The sequence below is a fragment of the Nothobranchius furzeri genome, chromosome 1, assembly GCF_043380555.1.
Source record: "Nothobranchius furzeri strain GRZ-AD chromosome 1, NfurGRZ-RIMD1, whole genome shotgun sequence".
NCBI lineage: Eukaryota > Metazoa > Chordata > Actinopteri > Cyprinodontiformes > Nothobranchiidae > Nothobranchius > Nothobranchius furzeri.
Genome location: NC_091741.1, coordinates 84464643 through 84490977, shown reverse-complemented (window position 1 = coordinate 84490977; position 26335 = coordinate 84464643). Strand labels below are relative to the sequence as shown.

The window sequence follows — 26335 nt, the reverse complement described above, 5'->3', positions numbered from 1 at the left end:
AGTCCCTTGTATCACTGTCAGTCAGAAGGTCATTAGAGACATTAAGAAGAGCTGTTTCAGTAGAAAGTCAGTAAACCTGACTGGAAGCTATCATAAATGTTCATCAAGAGCAGCTGTGAGTTGTTTAGCCTCAACCTGTTCCAAGATCTTGGAGATGAATGGAAGTTTAGAGATGGGTCTGAAGCTGCTATGGAGAGAGGGGTCGAGACTCGTTTTTTAAGAAGCGGGTGGATTACAGCGTTCTTAAAGTAAGCAGGGACCTGACCAGAAACCAGAGAAGCATCAAGCGCACACAAGAATGAAAAGCATTTTTAAACAATGAGGTTAAGATGTCGAGAGCGCATGCAGAGGTCTTCATGGAGTTAACTAGTTTAGTTTGTGAAGGAATATGCAAGCACCTCCTACAAGATGTAAGGATAGGCAACACTGATGGGCCTCCATTCTTGCATGACCTAAATCAAACGGTAGATCCAAGACATGTTTAGTATCAGACATCACCAGGCTGCACTTAGGGATGCTCTGGTCAGGATCTATGAGGACACGGGATACCATAAAGAGAATGTCTCAATGATTGCAGACTTCCATAAAAGCTCATGACCGTAAAAACCACAGAGAACTATTCTGAGTTACAGCAGTGTTGCTTCAGCAAACTGGACTGGCCCAACGTTGGTTTGTACTTCTCAAGTGACTTCAAATTACCACTTCTTTAATGATTTTAATCAAATCAAAATGCTGTGCCATCCTTGTGTCCTTAACAGATTACTACCCCCCCCCCCCACACACACACACACACGTTTAACATTTATTTAGCAAACTTTAATCCAAAATAATCTGCTTTAACAGATTCTGCAAAGTACAGAAAAGAAATAAAATCACAATATATATATATATTTCATTAGGAATAAATTCTAATTTTATTTACACATCTTCAAGTGTTTCTAGATATCTGCAGTTCATGCTTTGATAAATGTAATTATTTAGAAATTTTGAGCCATTTCCTTAAATAAACAGAAAAGGTCATTTGGGATAATCCGTTAAGTTAAAACACCACCATAGTGCTCAAAGTGCAACATTATTTAACAAGATTACCCTTTAAAAAGTGCAGGGAGAACATACATAAATTGTTTCCCTGAGAGAATTCGATAAACAGTATTCCAGACTGGCTTCAGTGATGACCCACCAAAAGGAAAAAAGTCACAGTGGGTCTGAGGTAATACACATACACATAGTCCCAAACATGTTAAGACTTTTAATGATGGTCTAGTTTAAAAACATCAGAATAGTTTAAATAAAAACACATTCAGGGTTTGACAGAACCGTTGCAGGAGCTGGTCGCTTTCTGCAGAATGGCGGCGCTCACAGCTAAGGAATGCTCGTTGGGCAGAAACTGTCCCAACAGGAAGGAAAGAAGCGTCTGTAGGTAAAAATGAATGAATGATTAAAGGTGGAGCAAAGGAGGACTGACATAAACACTGGGGTACTCACGTAGACCAGAGACTGATTCTCCTCGCTGTTCTGGAAAATATTAAACACAGACTCCACATCAGTCTTCTTCAGGATGAGGAAGTTTGAATCTGTGCAGAAAAACAAAGAGTCGGATTTACCTGCATGATCGTTAAAGAGAAAAACACCTAAAGGTCACCTACATCGTGTGTTAATGAGGTCATGTGCTCGCTCTCTGGTCTCTTTCTTCTCCTCAGCAGTGCGAGGAGGTGGAGTAGGTGGAGGTGCTGCTTGTTGAATCTCCGGCCACAGTTTCCTCCGCATCGTGTCGACATGTGCAGCCATCGTCTCCTCTGTTGGGTTCAGCTTGTTCAGGAAAGTGTTGATTTTCCTGCAGAATTAGGAATTAGGATCGTGCGCAGTTTAAAATAAGAAATGAAACAACACAAAGGGAATAAAACTTACTTTTTCAAGATGGGCATCACTGGTTTTAAAATAGCATCAAAGATGTTGATGAGGATCGAGTTTCCTGTGTGGACAGAGAGTAATGACGCTTAAGCTTCCCACAAACATAAAACACTTTAAGATCCAGTTGAGCCTGCAGGGGAGGTTTAGAAGGGTTTTCTGCCCCCTGGTGGAAATATTCAGAATTTTTACCTCAGTGAAACAAATTTTCAGCGGTCTGAAGTTTGCCTACGGTCGCTCCTTCTTCATGTCTGCATTATTTAAACACTTTTTAAAAATCTAATGAATGTTTCAGACCTTGACGCTTTGAATAGTTTAGAAACCCAACATGGTTTTAATAATAAACCTTCATTTTATGTTTAAAAACACTGAATATGATGCAGCTGTCTGCATTCTATCACTTATGTTCACTAGAAACAAGCAATGCTCTAAAAACTAGAAATCCCACATTGATTAATGACTGCAGGATTTGCTTCCCGGGGACAGTTGTAGGTCTTTACAGGCAGTTTTTCCTTTTCTTCCAGGAGTAAAACAACCAGCTGTCAAAAGTTCAGAGGAAAAATCAATAAGGAGTAAAGGAAAAAAAAACTGCTGTATGATAAAACATTTAAAATACACAACAATTTCATCTTATATTTAGACTGAACCAACCTGATATTTCTTTCAGCAGCTCAAATATGGCCTTAGTTGCCTCAAGCTGCTCCCAGTTGCCTTGACCTTGCTGCGACTCCTCTCCTCTCAGCGGTGCTCCCGAAGTCTCCTTTCCTTTGGCCTTGTTCGCTCCTGTAGACATCTTAGGACCAGTCTTCTCCTTTTTATTCAACTTTATACTGGGATTAACCAAAGACCGCCCCTCTGTGCCTTCCTGCTGCAAGCCTTCTCTTTCATCCAGCTGCTCCTCATCAACGCTGCTCCTCGGCGAGACCAGAGACTCCTGTGACCTGGATCTGGTCACTCCTCTGATGAACGTTTTAAAGTGAGCTGTTAGGGTTTTATCAGAGTCCTCTGGTTTATCCTGGGGGCGGTTTTCATGTGAGGAGTTAACAGACGGCTTTGGATCTGAATTCATTCCTGCCTCCTTGGGCAGCTGTGTAGGAGAATTATACTGGGAGACAACAATGGTTGGGAGGGGAGCACCAGGGATGTCTCTGCTGCCTTCAGCTGAAGCTGGCCGTGCATTTTCTTTTGGGACTTCTGTCTGAGAGTTCAAGTTCTGCAAGAAAAACAAAACCTGTTTGTGACGAGACAGTTGACTCTGAGAATGACCTTTGTGGTGCAAAACAACCCCAAATAAATGAGCAGCAAATGGCTGATTCCAAACATTCTCATTTCACTTGGAATGCTGAAGTGCTCTATGATGAAGTGATGATTTCACTCTTCTAAAGTCACAATTTAAATAAATATTTAAAAAAATGTGGATATGGCCGGGGAGAGGACGGTCTGGAGCGCCCTAGTTGGGATGCTGCCCCCGCGACCCGGACCCGGATAAGCGGAAGAAGACGACAACTTTGAAACATTCCTGAACACCCATGTAATCAGGTAAAGCTGTGTTCGCCTTTGTTCTGCAACAGGATGTTCTGGGGGTTCATGGTTGAACATGAGGCAAGAGGCTCATGATCAATAGAGGAAGTGAAGAGAAGCCATCATGTTGATGAATGAAGAACAATAATCACAGACTTTCTTTGTCAGCGCGTTGGTTTTGCTGAGTGAAGAAACTGCTTTTGAAAGCTCCACAACTGAGAAAAACGAGATGCAACAACAGTTTCAGAGATCAGAGACATGTGATCTGCTGTGTTGCATCTGCTCTGCAGATCAGTGACACTCTAATGTTGAAGTTCACACCGACACCCTTCATCCCCCACAGAGACAAGTACATCTAGTCTCTACATGATGGGCCGACATTTACCAAAAGAACCGGTCATCAGCAGAGAGCCTCATGGTCACACCGAGGTGACCTTTAAATTATTATTTCATAAAACGTGCTCCCATCAGAACCCGTCAAGGGTGGATTTGGTAACATCTGTTCTGCTCGTGTGAATCTAGCCAACAGCTCAGAGCTCAGCTGATTTTAAATCAGATTCTGTTGCTGTAGCTTACACGTAGGATGACAAAAAGCAAAAACAAAGTTCAGAATTAAACAAGCATTATGTAAAAGAATTACATTTAGAACGACTATAATCAAATATTACATTATCTTAATAAAGGGATGAGCTAGACCACCTGTGGATGCCTCTTAAGACGATTTAGCTGTCAATCATGTCTGAGACTCGACAGCAGTTTGTTTACAACAAAACGATGCCATTTAGTCTAATTGCAATCACTGAACATAGAAAAAAAAACACATACCAGCAAACATACCTGGCAAAACATGCAAGGATATTACATAAATGCCATGTGATTTTATGTTCGATTTCGTCAGTGTGCTCTCAGACTTTTATGGTTGCACTGTGTTCAGCTGCATGAAACACTTGCAAAGAAAGGTCCATAAAGTGTGCTGTCATTAATAAAAAAGTGCTACATCTATCTGTGCTCAGCTGCTCTCATGCAACAGTTACCAGATGCAGAGGTAAACAAATTTCTGACTGATTACAGAGGAAACAAACACACAGATGCTAGTGTACCACAGTTCATTTACTGAAACAGAAGTTGCCGATGTTTTGCAATGAAAGTAATAATCACATTTGTTTAACCTGGTTTATGAACCTAAAATCATTTAATTTTTTTTTAAACAAATTATCTCCAATTGTTTGCAACGTGCAAATATTCAAGATACCTAAATGATTATTGAAATATATTGACTCCCCACTGTAACTAGTGAATTTCCCCACTGTGGGATCAATAGTCTATCCTATTCTATTCTAATATTCGTTTTTGACCTGATTTGTTCCCCACAGGATCATAGAGGACAGCAGAAAGATGGTCTAAATGACAATTTCTTAAATAGTTTAATGTACATTTTTGTTACTTCAAAGGGAACATACAGGTGCTGGCCAGTAAATTAGAATATCATCAAAAGGTTGAAAATATTTCAGTAATTCCATTCAAAACGTGAAACTTGTACATTATATTCATGCAATGCACACAGACCAATGTATTTCCAATGTTCATTACATTTAAATTTGATATTCATAAGTGACAACTAATGAAAACTCCAAATTTGGTATCTCAAAAAATTAGAATATTCTGAAAAGGCTGAATATAGAAGACACCTGCTGCCACTCTAATCAGCTGATTTACTCAAAACACCTGCAAAGGCCTTTAAAAGGTCCCTCAGTCTTGTTTTGAAGGCACCACAATCATGGGGAAGACTTCTGACTTAACAGCTGTCCAAAAGACAATCATTGACACCTTGCACAAGGAGGGCAAGACACAAAAGGTGATTGCTAAAGAAGCTGGCTGTTCACAGAGCTCTGTGTCCAAGCACATTAACAGACAGGCGAAGGGACGGAAAAAATGTGGTAGAAAAAAGTGTACAAGCTCTAGGGATAACCGCACCCTGCAGAGAATTGTGACGACAAACCCATTCAAAAATGTGGGGGAGATCCACAAAGAGTGGACTGCAGCTGGAGTCAGCGCTTCAAGAACCACCACGAGGAGACTCATGAAAGACATGGGATTCAGGTGTCGCATTCCGTGTGTCAAGCCACTCTTGAACATGAAACAGCGCAAGAAGCGTCTCGCCTGGGCCAAGGACAAAAAGGACTGGACTGATGCTGAGTGGTCCAAAGTTATGTTTTCTGATGAAAGCAAGTTCTGCATTTCCTTTGGAAATCAAGGACCCAGAGTCTGGAGGAAGAGCGGAGAAGCACAGAATCCACGTTGCATGAGGTCCAGTGTAAAGTTTCCACCGTCAGTGATGGTGTGGGGTGCCATGTCATCTGCCGGTGTTGGCCCACTCTGTTTCCTGAGGTCCAGGGTCAATGCAGCCGTCTACCAGGAAGTTTTAGAGCACTTCATGCTTCCTGCTGCTGACCAACTTTATGGGGATGCAGACTTCACCTTTCAACAGGACTTGGCACCTGCACACAGTGCCAAAACCACCAGCACCTGGTTCAAGGACCATGGTATCCCTGTCCTTGATTGGCCAGCAAACTCGCCTGACCTTAACCCCATAGAAAATCTATGGGGTATTGTGAAGCGGAGGATGCAATACGCTAGACCCAACAATGCAGAGGAGCTGAAGACGACTATCAGAGCAACCTGGGCTCTCATAACACCTGAGCAGTGCCACAGACTGATCGAGTCCATGCCACGCCGCATTACTGCAGTTATTGAGGCAAAAGGAGCCCCGACTAAGTATTGAGTGCTATACATGCACATTCTTTTCATGTTCATTCTTTTCAGTTGGCCAACATTAGAGAAACAAACATTTTTTCATTGGCCTTTAGAATATTCTAATTTTCTGAGATACCAGATTTGATGTTTTCATTGGTTGTCACCTATAAATATCAAAATTAAACGTAATAAACATCGGAAATACATTGGTCTGTGTGCATTGCATGAATATAATGTACAAGTTTCACGTTTTGAATGGAATTACTGAAATATTTTCAACCTTTTGATGATATTCTAATTTACTGGCCAGCACCTGTATTACATAAACGTCACCTTTTGCATCCTTTGTGCTGCCACGTGGGTCTGGGCTGCCTCTATAAACGCTCCAAACATGAATAAAATCCATCCATTTTCTGTCAGTGTTCGGTTTTAGGAATTACGTGCCTAAATAAGGGTTTAAAAAGTCCCTCATTTGTGATGTCACAAAAGGGAAAATGAACATGGAGCAATCTCTCATGTGCAAGATAAAGCTTCTGCTTGAGGAACAATGTCTCTGCTTCGAGACCCTCCCAGATACTGGCACTTCACAGCTTATTGACCTGTTGCACCTACGTCACCTCACCACATGGGTCCACCACGTTGGATGTCAGAGTGGTTACATGTGCATCGAGCTACGACAATAGTCAAGCTAATACCTCAACCAGACTGGGAGCCTTCATCCTAGTTTACATGTGCGTTGAAAAACATAATTACTGAATGAGGAACATTTGACTCCCCAACGGTGAGTGGTAACCTGTGCCCTTTCATTTCTGCAATCTTCCAGTTAGCCTCTAGCAACATGAATGGTAAACAAACACAGGCGGAGTAAAAACAGGATATGCACAATCCTGTTTGTAGTGATGATCTAAAACTGAAACTACTCAAACGTTTGTCATATTTTTTTAAATGGTAAACACCTGTTTCTTATATAAGTTAATCATTGGCCTACTTTAACCAAAGCAGCAGAGAACATTACCTCTTCTTCCTCTTGAACCGGAGAGAGAAAGCAGGCCAATCCACTGAGGAGGCCCCACACGCCGTGATGTTCTTCTTCATTCAGCAGTTTTTCCAGAGGACACAGGAACTGAAAGACTGGTTGAGTGGGTCCAAACGTTTCATCAGAAACCAATTTCTATAGGATGAATGTGATTAAACAGTCAGTCTTTTCAGTGTTAATCAAAAACATTCATGCAGAAACTGATCCGAGTTCCCAGACCTGCAGGAAGTGTTCGACTGATTTTCTGACTTCCTCTTTAACCTCGTCGCCGACGTCAGACTCCTTCATGTCACAGATGGTGGGAAGGCAGGTGGAGTGCTGAAGGGTGAGAAAAATTGCCTTAAAGCACAAAAAACTTGAAGTTTTAACACTTTACAATTTAAACCATTCACACACTCAGTGCCAAGTTATCATGTGCTATCCCTTATTTCTTAGCATGACCTTAGTTTGAAACTCTGATATGAAAGGTGATTTTTATTGCTGCAAGGAATGCTAAAGGAATTAATTTCATGGTGGGGAAGTTGGTAGCACTGTTGCTTTGCAGCAAAAAGGTTGTGGGTTCAAATCCCAGCTGTGGCCTTTCTGTGCAGATTTAACATGTTCTTTCCATGCGTGGTTTTCTCCAGGTCCTGCTGACCAAAAACATGCATGTTTGGTTAAAACTGTAAGTTGCTTTTGATAAAAGTGTCTACTAAACAAATAACATCAGTTGTTTTTGATGGTAAACTAACCCTCAGTAAGGCAGGAGTTTTGTTTTAGACAAGGATAAACAGAAGACATACTTATCTTTATGCCAAATAACAAACCCACAATTTACTGGTTTCTTGCATTTCACTCACTTTTTTATTCGGTAAACCTAATAAAATCCAGTGAAATATACTTGTTCACTGGTTTCAGGCTCTAAACTGATAATTAGTTCAATAAATTCATGTTTGAAAAAGTTCGGATAGTTTTAAACTGTAATTATAACATTTGAGATTTTTATGTGAGTGTTCCACTGAGTGATTTGCAAACACTGGAGAAATGCAAATGAACTACTGTCAACACTCTCCTCTCTCAAACAACACATTTTTAAATAAGGACAAATTTAAGCTACGAAACAAAAATACATTTATAAAGTTACACAAGTTCTGCTTTGAGGACAATTGGGGATTCAGCTGGAAGAGACACTGAGAAAATAGCTTTTTAATTCTGGTTTGTGATGAAAATCACCAACAATAAACCAAGAAAACATCAAACTGGGAGTGGGGCGACAGTGTGAACAAAGAGCATAAGCAAGCCATATGTCCGTCTGGCATTCATTGATGGTCTGGATATTCCCAGTACATCATGGACAGCGAGTGGTGCGCCAACTTTCTTTGTTGCTTTCCGCTCATCTAACAAGGGCGTTAGCAGTAGCTCAGCGTCCTGTGGTCAGCATTACCATGACCAGTGTTTATATACCATTAATGCTAAAGTGGGTTGGGACATGCAGATTTGAGGGGTGTGTTTTGCTTATGATCCATTAGGCCAGCTTTTCTCAGAGTGAACCTTTTCTCAGGCCGTTACAACATTACTAACTTACATAGGAAAACAAGTAAGAGACGGCACATGCTTTAGCATGCTACATTAGACACCCCAAGCTGCCTATATTCAAAAACAACAAGGTAAATGTGAGATAAGATTGAATGCCCCTTAAAGAATAATGATAAATAATAGTAATTAGGGATGTCCCGAACCGATCACATGATCGGAAATCAGCCCCGATCACGTGGTTTCAGACTGATCGGGACTCGGGCTTTACTTCCCGATCCGGACTCGGATACTGGGTTCAAATTACAGGAGAGCAACTTGGTTCTCCGATGCCCTTAACTTACACACCCAGAAGGAGCACAAAAGAGATCCAGTTTCTACCTACATTATATTATTTATATGGACTCAGCGTAGCAGGGATTCTTTTGAGCAGAGATGCAGAGAGCGGCAGGCAGACCGCTGATTATTCATGAACTCCAGCTGCGTTCTGCACACGGCCACAGTAACATTTTCTAACTTTCTAAGTGGCAACACCAAAAATATACAATTAACACACAGTCATTCGTGTCTGCTCATTTTCTCTCTGGTAAGTTCTGTCTGTATTTGAGCATGACGTGTGGACGCGCTCGCGCTGCAGCAGCCGGGCAGCGCAGCGCACACTCCGCCTTTTTTTGCGGTCAATAGATCAATTTGATCTACTAGTTAAAAAGTTACTTGTGAGGTGAAAAAGAAGGAAGCAGGCAGGAGTTTTCTGGAGGACTGGGAGATGCAGGAAGATCAGAGACAGACAGGACTGGAAGATAGGAAAATAAAAACCAAGAAAACAAAACAAAGTTCTTAAAAAAAAGAAAATGTAGGTAGATTTATCCCACTACACGTTTGTACCTGTATAAAGTACTAATTCATCAGCAAGTAGTATTTATATAGTTGATACAATTCAGATCATCTTCAAAACTCCATCCCATGCCCAGGGAGATATCTAAGCATTTTGGGGTCCGAGGCAAAATAGACCCCTGCCAGGTATTTTAAGTTGAAGTGCTACCTGTTTTTGTATTAGACTTTTTATATTTGCAATTAAGTCCAAAAGTGGAGAATTTATGTTATTACTTGATTGTTCAAGCTACCTCACAGAAGTGAGCGGTTGTTAAAAATTCAAATAAAAAGGTAATTAACTAAAAAATAAGGAACATTCTGGAACTGTTTCTTCCTTTTCTTTTCTTTTTTTTATGTATCGAAAGTATCGGATCGGGACTCCATATCGGCAGATTCTGAAAATCAAATGACTCGGACTCGAGGGCAAAAAAAACCTGATCGGGACATCCCTAATAGTAATGTAAATAATTGCTCCTCTAACCCTAAAGCAACAAACTGACAAGACAGCTCTGCCAGCCTACAGAAGTGTACAGCTGTGTTCAAAGACAACAGGTCCATCACCAAAACACTTCCAACAAGAACAGAACCGGACTTGAGAAAATTGCAAACAACAAAAAGAACTGAAACATTACACTAGGCAGCCCAGCTCTGGCCTTGCTTCCTGCTCAGCTGCTCCAAGCCAAGAACACATGATTCATGCACAGAGGAGAGATGTTCAGAAGATGGGACAGGTTATGATCCCTATGATCCCCAGACTGTTGTTCTTCCGGCACTCGCAGAGTACAGACGCTTCTGCTTTTGCTCCCTTATCTTTTTTTCCCAAGGCTCTTTGTCCCGTCTGCCTACAGAGGCCTTCTCTGCATTTCTTCTGGAAATCCCCTTTTTTAGAAATGGATTTAATTAATTGGTCATTCAACGCGATTGATAAGATTTTTTCTACGATGAGAACGGAGGAGGGGGCTCCCACTTGCCCGCAAGGGACACACGCAGCGGGATATGCGCTCGATTCCTGGAAGGTGTGGAGGATCGTATGTCTCTCTCAGCTGTCCACTGAGGATGTCGAAGACGTGTGGATATTTGGCCTGATGATCACTAGATTTCTTCTGATTGGAGTGGGAGGATATCTGGTTTTCTGGAAATTTGGGAAGACAGAAGCGATTGGAGGGCGACCCGCAACCACGGGAAGCACCGCCCGGGCGGAGACCTCACAGACTGGGACGTTACTCGAGGTGAATCGTAAGCTGGACAATGTCTTAGCTGCGTTACCGGTGTTAGTGCGCAAAATGTATGTCATCTCGGAGAGGGTCACCGGACGGTGTGGAGATGTTTAAAACCTAAATCGGCTTCACTGAAGGACTGGAATGACCAGTTACAGACTGAAGGCAGAGAGGAAAATTATCTCTGCCTGACCCAAACAAAGTCTTCTCTAAATCTGACACCAAGGCAGCCTTCAAGATGCCAACAACAACAACCCCCACGAAGGAAGGAATGAAGACAGATGCTGTAAAAAATCTGACCCCCCCCCCATTCAGATTGTGGACTTCTGCCTAGTGAGGTCATCAACCTGCAGGGTCAATGTGCTCTGTGTGCCTCCCAAAATCTCCCTCCCACCTGTGGTCTACAGTGGTTGAGCGCCGTACATGGCTGCTCTCGCTGGGGGAAACAGGATCCCAGCCCCCCCTGCCTTCCTTTTGTGATGTTGTGTTGTGTTATCTGTTGCTTATCTGTTGAGGTTTTTTTTTCGCAGAGCAAAGCTGCCCTCCTGGGGGGAGAGTAGCTGTGAAGTGCCTTTTTTTTCCCTCCTCCCGAATCCATTCCTCATGTTATCCTTTTCTCTCTATTAAGGTAGCGCGACTCGGTTGCGAATGACCAGTCACCAATTCTTGTCATGTGTTTTGCCCATGTATGTCTGATCTCTGCATTGTGTGTACTGAAACTCTAGTTTACCTTCCCTGGGACAAATAAAGCTTTTCATTTTTCATTTCATGAAGAACAGGACAGTGATTGGAGGAGGTTTTTTTATGATAGCATATTTCAGAAGTGATTAACTTATTTCTTCGTTTAACAAAACATAATTTATTGGTTGCTATCAGTATGGTGAGAGTAATATAGAAAAGATGCTCCAGAAACATGTCATACATCCCACCTTTAAGGTTTCTTTTAATTTTACCCTTTTCATCCTTATGTAGTTTATCCCTTCTGCTGCTGCAACACTGATTTCCTATCTGAGAGACAAAGAAGATAATTCTCTGTTCCTCCTACATTTTCCTCATATGACGCTTCGGAGTTACTTCTATTTGAGGGCCTGTTCCACAGCTCTGCTATAAAAAGTAAAAATGTATTTAATGGAATTTAAAGCTGTACCTCCAGTGCCGTTTTTGACAAAACCATCAAGTTTCTGCCAGAAATGTTTTTCAGCAGGTTGGTGCTTCATTGCATAATCCATGTGTTCTGTTGTGTTTGTTCTAAGCCATATGGTAAATGATCTGAACTTACTTAAGCTCAGACATCCACACACACACTAGTCTGCACAACACAAGCAGGTTTCGTCATTTATCTTACACAGTGACACAAGTGGATAGCAAAAACGACCAGAAACACCTGTCAGTAAATACAATTTGAACAGTGTGGCAATTAGAAACAAACATAAACAGGACTTTGCTTGTGGGTCTTTACCTGCCATCTGTTGCGGAAATAAAAAACATCCATGTAGGTCTTTTTGATGTCCCACTGTAAATTCTCTGGGCTGTCCTTTTCTTCCAAGTGCACAGTGAAGACCAGCTCCTCATCCACCCAGTCGGCCTAAAAACATACTCAGGTTCAAGAATGCAGCTCACGCATGAACTAACAGGCAAGAGTGCAGTTAAAACGACCTCAGCTGAACAATACGGAGTTTAGAGGACCCTCCTCCACTCACATGGGGGATGCTGATGGTCCAGTTTCCAACGCGCCACATCTCATACGACAGCTTAAATTCTATCAGCTCCTCCTGGACACTTGCCAGATAATCCTCCAGATCACTGTCGTCCTAGAAGCATTTGGTAAAAAGGGTCATAGAAACGTAATCTTTACTTTTATGCAGAGTCATCTAAGCAGCTTCACCCTCTCAGATTCATCCTGGTCAAGAAGTGATCCCTCTCTGCTGCCAACATCTTTCTTCTTGTCCCCCTGGGTCATCCTCACAAGCAGCTCATGCTCCTTCGTTTTCATCTTCTTCTTCTTGGCTTTCTTGGACTTCACCTTGTCCATGAATTTGAACCATCCTTCCTTCAACCTACTGCCTTTCATTTTTTAACACATAGAAAACATCAGTATTCAGGTTTTTTGTTACAATAGTTTTCTTCCCTTTCAGGTGTACTGGGCAGTCTGACAAGATATTGTTTTTGAAAATGTATCCTTTTGGATGAAAACTTGCAGATTTTTGAAGCATCTGGGGGGGGGGGGGGGGGGCTATTTGCAAAGTATAAAAGCCAAATCAGCAGTGAATGCATGATTAGTTGCGGGTCCGAAACTGTGGAACGCACTGCCCCTAACTATTAGGGACTCTCCATCAGTAGCAGTTTTTAAAATGAGGCTGAAAACCTACTTTTATGATCTGGCTTTTAATTCTGTGGGTTAGCAATTGTTAATGTTTTATATTTTGTAATTCTCATTTGTGGTGGTTTTAATTATGTCCGTAGCGTTGTATATTTTATTGTTTTACTCTTTTGTCGTACAGCACCTTGGTGGCATGCTCATGCCTGTAAGGTGCTTTATAAATAAAGGCCGAGTTGAGTTGAATTAGCATTCAGATCCACACTGCCATCTGCATAAAAGCAGAAGATTTTGTATTATTAAGACAAACTATCATGTTTATTGTGATCTATTATATTGCATGGCTTATCATCATCCTGACATAATCTAGTCTTACTCAGACATCATTTGTGTTGGACTCTTTTCAATTAAGAATGACAACACATGAGTTATTTGCAATTGAGCTTGCCAGATTAGTAATTAGCTGTCTGAAGGACCAAACAAAAAGAAACAAGCGACTAATTGTGTACTGAAAAGCAGGCGAGCAAATGTCACAGCTGACAAATTATTTATCAGATTAACTGTTGCACAGGACAGTGTGAAGGGACGATCATCTATTATCTAAAATGTTTTAAAAACTTTTATTCAGAAGTACTGAGCCTTGAAATAAACATTTGTTCAGTTGCAACATCCACATCAATCCCCATACCTTTCCTTTTGCTCCCGATATCAGCATCGGGTGAAATCTCTGGCACGCTCCTAGAATTGTTTAAACGGATTGAAAAACAAATAAAAAGCACAAATTAACAACTAGTTCAAGTCAAATCCCATTATTAGACTCACAGAGGCTGTTACGGTTGTCACTTTGAGCCTAACAAACACTCGGTCAAGTCAGCAGGGTGCAAAGATGACAGCTACTCACACTTCACTGCCTTCCCTGTCGCCGCCGTCACCCCCTCGTGAATCAAGAGAGGTCTGATTTGGGTCAGATACAGGCGGCTCCTCTGCAGAACTCTCCAAGGTGACGCCGTCGAGCTGGTTCACCACCAGCTGGTTCAGATTGTCTGGGTCAGAGAGCCACCTCACCACCAGCTTCAACCCTGAGAAGACAGCCACCCCAATGAACATGTAAACTTTGTATTAAATACATCAAATGTTGAGTGTGTTTTAAATGGTCCTACCGATTCTTAAAATGGTAAATGGCCTGTATTTGTATGGTGCCTTCTTAAGCCTGGTTTATGCTTCTCCGTCAGCTCCGCAAGGGACATACACGCACAGATTGACGGAAGCGTTTTGCTCTTTTACTTCTCCGTCTCCTGAGGAGTGTTGCAAAGCAATTCCCAGGCAGGACCACAGAGGGCGTAGCGCTGTTCTGTGGTATCCTGTCATGTATCGGTCCAAGATCGTGTGTTTATATTGTGTTTTTTGTGTATATAAGAGACTTTTAACACGGACATATTTGTCTCTCATTCTCCCACCTCTTCATGCGCTCCCCACCTCTAAACCCACGTTTCCTGTCATTTCCGTCCACAAATAAAACGCTTGCTGCGCATCTTTTCACTCCTCCAGCCACGGGAGGATGAAACGCTCATATTTTTAGAGTTTTTTCACGAGGTATTCTTCAAGCTTCTCCGTGTCTGCCGCTAGTGTCTAGTGTCTACCGCTCACTGCTAGTGAGGCAAGCACCAACAGCTAGCATTTTTAAATCACGCCTGAAAACTCACTACTTCAACCTGGCTTATACCACATAATTATGAACCTCACTGACATCTGCACTGTTTATAAATGGACTCCACAATTATCGACTTCCGTATTATTGAGGTTCTTTGTAAAATGTTTTTCCCTATTTTTATTTCACCCTGTGTCTTATTGATTTTTAGCTGTTATTTTTGGGAATTTTGTTGTATTTCATTTTTATCTTTTATCTGTGTTCGACATGTTTATATAACGCCTGTTTAATTAACCAACATTTTTAGTGTACAGCACCTTGTTTGGTTGTAATGCCTTGTGAATGCGCTTTATAAATAAAATTGGATTGGATTGGATAGTTATCCTTGGCTCTCTTTGCAATGGCGGCGCTGTAAACAACAGCGGCGTCCTGACCAATCACAAGCTTGCGTAATCTGTCTCGTTCGACGGATGTTTAAAAAAGTGGGCTCGACTCCGTACGTACTTGCCTGCCCTACGCAAGGACGGATAATGGCGTTGCGTGTCTCCGCACTGACGCAGACGGAGAAGCATAAATCAGGCGTTACGGTTCTACAACCCCCCCAAGGTGCTTCACAACATAATCAGTCATTCACCCATTTACACACTGGTGGGGATGAGCTGTGATGTAGCTACAGCTGCCCTGGGGCGCACTGGCAGAGGCGAGGCTGCCGAGCATTGGTGCCACCGGTCCCTCTGACCACCACCAGCAGGCAAGGCGGGTTAAGTGTCTTGCCCAAGGACACAACAGCAGAATTCTCTGGTTGGAACCGGGATAGAACCTGCAACCTTCTGATTACTGGACAACCCGCTCCATCTCCTGAGCTACTGCTGTCCCACCAAACAAGAGATACATGAGTGAGATCAATAACTGCAGCTAAAAGTGTTTTATAGCTAGTTTTTTTCTGCTCACTATATGAAAATTTAGAGTCATTGGCTAGTTTGTTTGTTTTTTTGTTTTTGGTGAGCACAAAAATGACAAGAATATCAAGAAATCACATTGATCAGGATTAGATTTGCAACGTTGTATGGTAGTAAAAATACATTTCATGTGTAAAGCTTCAAAATGTTAGTTGTAGCTAAAAGAAAGCGCGTGTGGCTGTAATTTGCATATTTATTAGTTCAGCATACCTCATGACATGGACTTTATGAAACATGAAAAAAAATCGCAGAAATCAGACTTTAAACTACATGTAATATTTCTAAGCAGAGGACAGTCAGTGAGTATTGGTGTTAGATTGAGCTTCTATTATGTCTTGCTGTGGAAGGTTAACTTGCAAACAATAATGTTTTTGCCTGTGTTTGTCAGCAAAATACCTCATGAACCACTAGAAGGATGTTAAAGTAAGTAAGTAGTTCTAAGTAAGCTAAAGTAAGTAGTAAATAATTTCTGAAGTAACTTTAAAAAATCCATAAATTTGATTATCTGACCTTTGTTCTATGATGCAAAGTATGTCATCTCTCATAACTAAGTCCCTCCCCTTGCCTCTGCAACTAAATAAATCATTTACACGAGCTTAGAACGTTCGAAACGTGTAACCACGAGGGAGCTGTCAATCAACAAGAATGTGCCCCATTCCCCGTTATGCACTATGGGGTAAGGCACAATTATCTTAGCATGCCAACCTAGCTTGAATGCTAACTCAACCAGCATTGAATAATTGTCAACTTCTAGCCAACTGTGGAAGAGGAGGGAGGGGAATGGAAAGGGATTTGTTTGTTGCATATTGGAGCCAAGTGATTATCATAGCATTCAACCTTACACTACACCAGACTATTGTTTAGCCTATTGTAGCGTTAGCAACAATCATGAATACTAGTTTCCTGACACTTTGACATCCTTCTGCTTGAATGCTGCAGATTTGATAAAAACGAGTGATTAGCAGCTCCTGCAGAACCTGATGAAGGGTGAGGAGATAATCCAGCTGTTAGAATCAGGTGTATCTGAGCAGGAGCATTACTAAAACATCAAGTTGCCCATTAGTGCTACAACGCTTTATGTGTGGTGAATGAAGAGAGGCTTTCAGCTCCTTCCAATAGAGGAGCAGGAGCGAGAGCTATGGTGTTCAGATTTCTGAATCTCTTCCTCCTCTCCTTGATGACGCCATGCTGAGGAACACAGCTTTAATGAAACTAATGACTAATGAAAGACAGCTAATGAAACTAAACTAATGAAACACTTCTAACCTTAGAGGAGACACACATGGCACTAACTGAATAAGTTTTACAGATAATGAAATAGAATCTGCGGTGTTAGTAACTGTTAATTATCCCAAGCACAAACCCCGAGAGCTACACGCTGTACACGATCTTTACCAGTTTGGGTGAATAGTTCCTTGGCTGGGTGGCGTTCGCTGTTATTGCTCTTGTTCTGCATCTGATGGTGTAAATGCCCTCTAGTACAGAGGCGTCATTTCAGACGTTCTCATGCTACACCGTCATGTATGTTCAACATACAATAACCTTAGTTTAAAACCAACATGAAAGGCAGCGATGCAAGGTCTTTAATCTATATTTTGTCATACAGTTGTGATTGGTTACTTCTCATTCATAAAGCAGCATTTCTACGTGAATACATCCAAGATCAAAACCCAAATGTCATCTGCGTTTAAACGCTCACTAACTGCTTCTTGATGTCGAGTGCCATGTTATTATGCAACTTTAAATATTCATCATTTAGATCTGGTAGACATCTTCCTATTCCTGTCATTCCAACTCTTTTTAGTTTTTGTCTCCAACAGAAATTTCCTTTGAAAGGTAAGGATCTCTAGTCTGGTCTTAATATTAAACTATTTTTGTGTCAACTCAAAAGAATCACACACTCCTCTGATGCTTGCAGCTCACAGCATGAAAGAAAATTCTGGCATGAAAGCAGCATGAGTCAGTGCTACGCTCTTGAGGGCTTAATTGCTCTTATGAAATGTAGCTTCCAGCATGAACTTCTCAATCTAGAATACCGTCATATTTACTTGTCAGGTGAGAAGCTGTGGAGCCACTTCAAACTTTAGGAGCCAGAATATTTAAATGATAAATGACCCGCACTTGTATAGCGCCTCTCAGAGTAAGGACTCCAAAGCGCTTTACACTACAGTGCATCATTCATCCATTCACACACACATTCACACACTGATGGTGATGAGCTACGATGTAGCCACAGCTACCCTGGGGCTCACTGACAGAGTGTAAATGTGCCGCTTTGCTAATAAATAAATAATCAATCTAAAAAATTCTTCATTTTAAATTAAGGAGAGCAGGTTTTAGCTGCAGCTCAAACATTTTAAAGTTTTCACTCTAGTAACGGAAAAAACACCATTTGCTGCGTCTGATTGTTGCAGCTAAAACCACAGAGAGCAAGTCTGTAACGTGCCGTTTATTTAATAAAACAATTCGATTAAAATCGAACTAACTCACTCGTTTTGAGTGACTTCTCAACGCGAACGCAGCGGCTCCTGCTCGTTGCATTTTCCCTGGTGCGTCCTACTTAAGAGTGCCATCGTGCACGTCGCCGAGACGTTCAGCTGCCTTAATGGAATTCTTTACATGTTTGAAGAGCTTTTATAGGAACTAAGGCGCTTATATAAAAGTGCCAAACCCCTACAGAAAGACTCGTAAGATGAAACATTGGGTCTGCAGCTAAAAAAAGTAAAAGCCCTGACGGGAATTGAAGGATCACAGGAGGACGTCTATTCTTTCGTACAACCTAAAATGCCTAAGCTCTACAATGCCGCTGACAATAAGGGATTAGAATTCACACTCCTAAAAGAAGCAGAGGCTTAGGCCTTATATAGCAACGTGTTACTGCAGAAAGATGATTTAGTGCTTTCTTACCCTTTAAGGCAAGGATCTCTTTTAAGGCACAATGGCTGATTTCTTGCCCCCAGAAAGATGGGGGGAAAAGGTTGCGTACCAGTGCATCAGAGAGCTCTCTGAGGACTGTCATTTCCACGGCCGGGGTGCTGAGCAACAACTCTCTGAAACAGAAGACAAAAAAACAAAAAAAACAAAAACAAATGGAAGAATGATCTGAACTGAATTTGTGTCAGCTCTTAATCTAGATGTGATGCAGTTCTAGTGAAGAACCCCATGGTTAATTTGTAGCTGATACACGTAACTTTATGGAGCGCAGATGTTTTACAGAGTGCAAAGAGTGAACTTCAGCTGTAGTCTAAATTCTGACTCACAAAGAGAACGTCCTACCTGTCAGGCTGCCTTGCATTATGCAAGTGTTGGGTCAGAATCCTAATGGAGCCCACCACGGCCCGACAGACATCAAAGTCCCTGGACCTGTTAATGATGCGGTCGATCACCAAGTCAAACTCCCTGCTGAGCACCCCGTGCAGAGGCTGGTGCTCCAAGGGCTCGGGGACGCCGAGCCAAGGCAGGACCAGCTGAGCGTAGGCACACTCAAACACTGAGGGGAACCGTCAGAAAAACACAATAGAAGAAAAGAAAAAAAATCAAACAACACTCACACAAAGCTCCAAAAACATCAAATACCGCAGCCCAGAGAGTTAGAAATTCAAGCTCTTCTCCTCACCTTCTGGAAAAGACTTTTGAAAAAATTCAGGGAAAGAAAATCATTTGAAAACGAAGCTCATAAATTACTGACAGGAGTCTCCTCTAACACGGTGAAGACGAGCTACATCACAGACTGTGTCTCACTTGCATGTTTATTAGGCCAACACTGATGTTTCCACTCAATGTAGAGCTCATTACATTTTAAATCCAGACAAATATATTTAAAACCATCATTTCCCTTAAACATTTAAAGGAAAACACATAAATCAACCTAAACATTAAAACCACCTGCAGGCAGGGCTTAATTTGAGCCGGATCTTCAATCAATCAATCAATCAATCAATCAATCAATCAAAGCTTTATTTATAAAGCGCCTTCCGCAACCCTGTCAGGAAGCCCAAAGCGCTGAACACGGTACAGTTGTAAGTAAATATATTGAATGAATCAACAATAAAAGAAATTCAAATTACAAAATACAAAATGGAATTTACAAGATAGATGAAACAGTCCGGTAAAGGACAAATGTGTGAAACACATTTGGATTGAGTGTACCAATGAAAACTGTGGAATGGATTCAACATAAAAGAGGGCCAAAATCAAACATGTTCCCGGAACAAGATCTGGGAACTGTCTTATTTTGAAAGGACCGTTCCGGCAACTGTCTGCTAGGATCCGGCAACTCACGTTACAAACTTGTGCTACACGCAGGATTCGAATCACAGGTGAACTAGGGAGCTCCTGGAAGCCCTCAACACACCCAGAGGGAGCCCGAAAACGATCCTGGTTCTACTTATATTACATTGTCTATGTGGACTCTCCGGGGATTATTTTTGAGCTGAGAGGCGCAGAGCTCTGATCGTTGATGCGCTCCAGACAGATGCGTTCTGAGCACGGCCACAGTAACATTCTCAAAGTGTCGCCACCTCAAAAACAAAGTTAACACGCAATCGTTTATGTCTGCTCATATCCTTTCATGCTTTATGTCTTTTGTTTGTGCCTGATGCGTTTTACTGCTGCGGAACGGAGCGCATCACCTGTTTCGTCCTCCAGTGAATTCACCTCACCGGTGCAGTCGGCGAGCACTCCACTATTTTTGCGGTCGGTAGATCTTTTTGAACTGCAGTTCAAAGGTAACCGATAAGGTGAAAAAATATGAAGGCAGGTAGCAATTTTTCTTTAGGATTGAGAGGAGATGCAGGAAGATAAGACAGGACAGAAAAATACTCACATAAAAAACAAGCTCCTTTTTGTACCTGGTGGTTGCAACAAACAGACACCATTGAAGGTAATCAGAAGTGAGGAACAGAAAATAAAACAATTATTTCAATGTTTAGATCAGCAGCAGCCGAATGTTTATGACCACAAAATTTCAAGTGAAGCACACTCCTTTTATGTCATGCGTTTGCTCACGATCCATATTTCTGTTTAGAAACCGTTTCTCCTCCATGGATGTGCCTGCCTGTCAGAGCGTTTAACCACTGGTTGGTCAGCTGAAGCTGCTGTCAGTCATTGTGGGAATGTGTACGGTGTGGGGAAACAGTTTTACTTTCTCTCCTCTGCCTGAGCTGATGGTGATGCGCGGCGCGTCTTGCTGCAGCGATGCGCCTTTTGCGCAAAATGCAGCCCTTCATGGAGCTCGTGCCAGACTGTGTATGACTGACATTAGAGGACACACATATCTTTTCAAAAATCTGAGATTTCGACTAATAGAGCTCCGGACCCCATGTGACTCTCAGTTAGTAGACGCCATATTGGCAGGTAAAAGAAGCTAAACAAACACGGATCTTAACCGTGAACGGGATCGGCTTGGATTTTACTTCGTCGGAGTTTACTTCACACTTTAAAACCGAAGAAATCGTTTTATATAGTCAGAAATTAAATAGACTAAACATCTCCGACCCTTACCGTGCCCCTGGGATACTTTTTAAAAACGCCAGAAGCTGTCGGAGCGGACTTCTTACCGGACCTGGCCGGGGAACCCCTTGGGATTTCCCCGGAGGAGCTGGCTCTGGCGGCTGGGGAGAGGGAAGTCAGGGCCTCTCGACGCTACTGCCCCCGCAACCCGACTCCGGATACGCGGATGAAAATGGATGGATGGATGGATGGATGGACAAATAACACAGATTTACACGTAAGTAGTTTAAATAGAGTGCTGTGCTGTTTGAATGTATAAACTGAACTCCAAGAGAAATCACTAGTCTGATTGTTATCCGTGAATAAAATAAATATGTCAGGCAGGAACGTCTCAGGATCTGTCTGAGATCTGTCTCGGTGAGACAGATAATAGCAATCCAAAGTGCTTTTTATGTGTGATCTGACAATTGATCAACCATTGCTTAAAAATTAAATACAGCTTAGCCGGTTAATTGCTGTGATCATAAAACACGGAAACGGCAGCACGCAGAAATCACGAGGCAACGTTTTACATGATGTTTACTTGTTGCTATGAGTAATAAGACAGAAAAAGCCACGCCAAAATAAGTTTAGGAAGCCCACTAAGAATCGTAATAAAAGCATTTAAAATAAATACCATACACAGTTGAGGAAACGTTGGTTTAAGTACCTGATATGAAGCGGTCGCTGCATAAGCGAAAACCTTTACTCTCGGGATCCCACAGTTTCATTTTAGCCCGGTCACTAGCGCGTTTTATTACAATGATCCAACGTTTGCGGCGTTCCGGATCTTGGGGAATCCTGTAGAAGGCTCATTCCTTATGTCGTCCGTGTCTGTTCTGCATCCTGGGGCACAACAGGAATCTACCATATTTCCTGGCTGATTGAGTTTTCTGACAATAACAAATAGTCCAGCTGCCAGCTTCTACCTGCCAATATGGCGCAGTTTCGATTTGAAATGTTACATGCCGGGAGAAGTGACGTCAACTCCCAGAGCTCTATACCTGGAAATTTGACCGGTTTGCACTGTACCCTAGAAAAAGTACTGACATGCTGAAAGGTTATATTTAGAAGTGGCTGTGGTGCTGGTACCAGTCCAATGCACTGCTCTCTCTCCCTAAAGGATGAGTCTGATGATCTGATCAGAACCTGATCAACATGATCCGTTCCTGACAGCCGCTGTTTCTCCCTCCCCAACCCACCCCACGTGCCCGGAATTGCGCACTGCGCGATAATTAAACTGGCCCAAAAACCACCTTAAACTGGTTCTCCCAACATGACCACATGCAGGCCAGCCTGGACACGCATCTGTGGCCAGAGCTTTCTTCTTTTTCAATCTCTCCTTTTCTGCTCCACCTTTCCTGGTCCATCTAGATCCATTTTGCCTCTGGGGCCAAAGGTGCGGTGGTGCTGTAGACGCTCTGGGGTGGTGGGTGTCTGCAACGCTTTGCCAGATTCCGACAAAGTGAGAGGAGGGGCTGTCTTTGTGCCCAATTTGCTCAGTTTCTGCAAGCATCAGGACAGCAGATGCCCTGATGAGCTGCATGACGGATTGCTCATGTAGATATTACGCACGTCATGACTGGCAATCACTGAGCAGGCCAGTTTAACGGCCAGGCCACCGGGAAATCTCCCGTGTCTCCCGATTACCCGTCTGCCACTGAAGAGATATTTGTTAATTTAGAGAATGTGGGCGCAATTTTAATTACGTGTCAAACCCCCCCCCCCCCCCCACACACACACACACACACACACACACACGATTCTGCTGCATAAATCCTCCAGCTGTGTGAGGCATCACAGCAGTTCATAGACTCACTGAAGGAGTGCTTCATGTTCTGCTTCCTCAAAGTCCCTCCTTTTTGCATGTAACATGAGTTGGAACTGCAGCCATGTTCTTTTTTTATGTTAGGTTGAAACACAGCTGATGACAAAACACATGCAAATGAGGAGCAGAACAAGGACAGGCAACATCTCCAGGAATCAAGCAGCAATTACAGCCTTGTGCAAACAGCCCCACTCCCACAGATTTCTCCTATTTTGTCTATAATATTTCATTTTAGTAAACTTAAGTCAATAAGAAAGACAGCTCCAGGGTGAACAAAATGATGTTACTTTGATAAAGTGGAAAAGCTATCAAACCAGTCTAAACTTGTGAGTAACCTCTAAACCAGGGGTGCCTAATCCTGGTTCTGGAGGGCCGGTATCCTGCATGTTTTAGTTTGAACTCTGTTTCAACACACCTGCTTTCAATCAGCAGCTAATTAACAGTCTGTTGGAGCAGAAAAACCACAAAACCTGCTGGATACCGGCCCTCCAGGACCAGGATTGGGCACCCCTGCTCTAAACCTAGCAACTGGTTGTAACTGCCTTGTTGTTAGAAGTTGTAATCAAGCACATGTGACCATAGACACAAATATGTAGATGCCCCATTGGGCGCTGTAGAGTGTAACAGCATCACTGCCACATTGGATGGGTTCCTCACTTGCCAAACCCAACTGGAGTCAACAAAGAGTGAGGAACAACTGACCTACTAGTGAAAACCGATCACGTGGGATTACTACAGACTTTTCTAGCCTACCTGTTGGGATTTGATTTTGATTTTTTTTAATGTATTTTATTGCATCTAAGTTTTAACTATCATGCCATTTCACATATCAGTTGAAAGAAATGCACTAGGTGCAAATGGGGACCCATCCAAGATGGCGGCCAGCTAGTAGGCAGCGCCAGTCCATGGGGCATCTATGTATATGATGTCTGCGTTTGATAACTGGTCTCTCACATCATGGTGGAGGAATGTTGGCCCACTCTACTTTAAAGAATTGCTTACATTCAGCCACAACAGGGCTTTCCTGCATGAACAGGCTGTTCAAAGGTCACATTCTCCTTCTGCAAGTTTTGGTTCCATCAATCACAGCAACTGGTCCTGGTAGACAAAGCACCCTCAGACCGTTACACTGTTGCAGCCATGTTCTTTTCCTGAATAACGGAGTTTGTTTTACTCCAGGTGGAACAGGACCACCTTCCAGAAGTTAGTTTTGTCTAGTCAGTCTAGATTATTTTCCCACAGATTCTTAAGAATAAACCAGATGTTTTCCTAAACACAAGTGATGCAATATTTTGTCTTCTTTTTGCACAGTAGAGGTGTTTTCCTGGAATTCTCCAATTGGTTTTTCTTTTTTAAAGGGTTAGGGTTGGATGGTAAACAGTAAATGACCTGTATTTGTATAGCACCTTCTTTAAGTTCCACAACCCCCCAAGGTGCTTTACAACACATACACACATTCACACGCTGGTGGAGATGAGCTACGATGTAGCCACAGCTGCCCAGGGGCACACCGACAGAGGCGAGGCCTGCCAAACACTGGCGCCACCGGACCCTCTGACCACCACCAGCAGGCAAGGTGGGTTAAATGTCTTGCCCAAGGACACAACAGCAGCATTCTCTGGTTGGAGCCGGGATCGAACCTGCAACCTACTGATTGCTGGAAGACCTGCTCTACCTCCTGAGTTACTGCTACATGGATCATGAACTCTGACCTCAATCTTAACCACCTGAGGTCTGCAGTTGTGTATATGCTTATGGTTTTTCCTGTTCTTGAATTTAAAAATTGCATTTCAAGATGTTTTAGTCAACTTCCTGTTGTCAGTTAAGTCTGACAGGAATCAGGCCTGGCTGGTGGAAATGAACTCAGCTTCCTATGCGCTGCTTAATCAGTTCATTCAAGCACAATTCGTTATATTTTAAGTTTGGACCAGTTTGATTCTGAAAGCTTTTTCTCCTTAATTAATGAAAATGTACTTTGAAAACTGCATTTTGTATTAACTCGGGTTATCCTTTATCCGATAATTAAAGTTGTTTATTGATCTGAAACATTGAAGCAACACAAAACAGCTAAAACAGCATAAATCCTCAAACACATTTTTCGCATCGCACCTTGCTGCAGAGACTTCCTCGCATGTGAATACTTGGAAATCGGAGGTGTATTCTTCTCAAGGGATCCTTCATCAGGTCCGTCAAACACGTCTTCCTTAGCAGTTTCCTAGAAAACAAAATAAAACAGATTAATCTCATTGTTAAAGACAACCTGTTGATCAAGCCTTCGCAGAAAAACACACCCACACAACAGGTCCGACATCTCACGTCCTCAACCTTTACCGTCACACCTTAAATAGCTGTTTAATTTGATTCAAAGACTTTACCAGACTCCTGAGGTGGTACCTGTTTAAATGTGGTCACGTGCTCCACCAACGCAGCTCACGCGCCCACCAATTAGTACAATACGGAGCTAAGAACCCTTACCTGCCGTTAAATCAACTTTTTAATGACATTAAAAGGATGAAAGCCAAACGTGGACACCTGGAGCGGATGTTCCTTCGGCTCTTCTTCAGTCTGAGTGCTGCTCTCGCGCCCGTTTTTACCAAACAGCGGTGTTATGAGACAACAAAGCACGCATATTAGATACTGAACCGCTGTTTGTCCACTGTCTGAGAAATACCAAACCAAACAGAAAGTCACCGCGACGGACAGGCGACACGGGGACATTATTCCTCCTCTCCTCTCCTCCTCCCTCTGACTGAGGGCCAAAGTGTGTCTGATAAAGTTACAGCCGGCCTGCTCGGCCGCATTTCTACAGCCGACAAGATGTAGAAGATGAGCGTTTGTTTTCCTCCAACGAAGTGCAAGAGCGGAAAAGGAGAAGTTTATCAAAGCTGGTCAAAGCTGTGCTGTGATTGGCTGATGGGAGTCGCCCAGCGATGACTGTGAAAGTGCGCCCTCTACAGGTCACACTTGCACCTGAGGAGCACGCGTTTAATTAATGCACGTGATGTACGTACGTCCTAAACTAAAAACAGTAAACATAAATAATGTATCGTTTTTTATTTTAATCAAAATAACATGAACTGCGCAGCAAATGTCAGAAATTAGACAAAAAAGAAACAAACCCTAACAAAAATGTTAACAGCAACATTTTAAAAAGGCAAGAATAAAATAGCACAAGGGCTGCTGTTGAATGGCAGGGTACAGAAGAATAACAAAAATGTACTTTCTATGTCAGTAGAACCATTTATTTTGTGCTGTAGGTCTATGTCTGGTTA

At 42.4% G+C, this 26335-nt stretch overlaps 1 protein-coding gene across 3 annotated transcripts; it reads right to left on the bottom strand.

The window, feature by feature from the left end:
* Positions 1–1231: 1231 nt before the first annotated feature.
* On the bottom strand, positions 1232–25953 carry si:rp71-46j2.7 (uncharacterized). Of its 3 annotated transcripts, none has more exons than XM_054739198.2 (17): positions 25539–25559; positions 25173–25278; positions 20571–20595; positions 19022–19235; positions 18653–18795; positions 14040–14217; positions 13827–13876; positions 12707–12885; positions 12522–12632; positions 12281–12406; positions 7439–7537; positions 7199–7354; positions 2560–3121; positions 1909–1972; positions 1647–1834; positions 1486–1574; positions 1232–1414 (listed from the first exon to the last, which is right to left on the bottom strand). In XM_054739198.2, exons 2-17 carry the CDS (start codon positions 25242–25244, stop codon positions 1301–1303), a joined length of 2370 nt encoding a protein of 789 aa, XP_054595173.2. In that variant the 5' UTR covers positions 25245–25278; positions 25539–25559; the 3' UTR covers positions 1232–1300. The 3 variants fall into 3 exon arrangements, with proteins under 3 accessions (XP_054595173.2, XP_070406842.1, XP_015804200.3); XM_070550741.1 differs by lacking the exon at positions 25539–25559 and adding an exon at positions 25355–25506; XM_015948714.3 differs by lacking the exons at positions 20571–20595; positions 25539–25559 and adding an exon at positions 25596–25953.
* Between the last annotated feature and the right edge of the window lie 382 nt (positions 25954–26335).

What these genes read in the sequence shown, in the direction of transcription:
- si:rp71-46j2.7 (XM_015948714.3), bottom strand. Translation starts at nt 25,781, where the DNA reads ATGTCCCCGTGTCGCCTGTCCGTCGCGGTGACTTTCTGTTTGGTTTGG. An exon ending in AATGCAAGGCAGCCTGACAG is followed by an intron (nt 18,796 to 19,021) that starts GTAGGACGTTCT and finishes CTTCTGTTTCAG; the next exon opens with AGAGTTGTTGCTCAGCACCC. An exon ending in CGGTTCAAGAGGAAGAAGAG is followed by an intron (nt 3,122 to 7,198) that starts GTAATGTTCTCT and finishes TTTTTCTTGCAG; the next exon opens with AACTTGAACTCTCAGACAGA.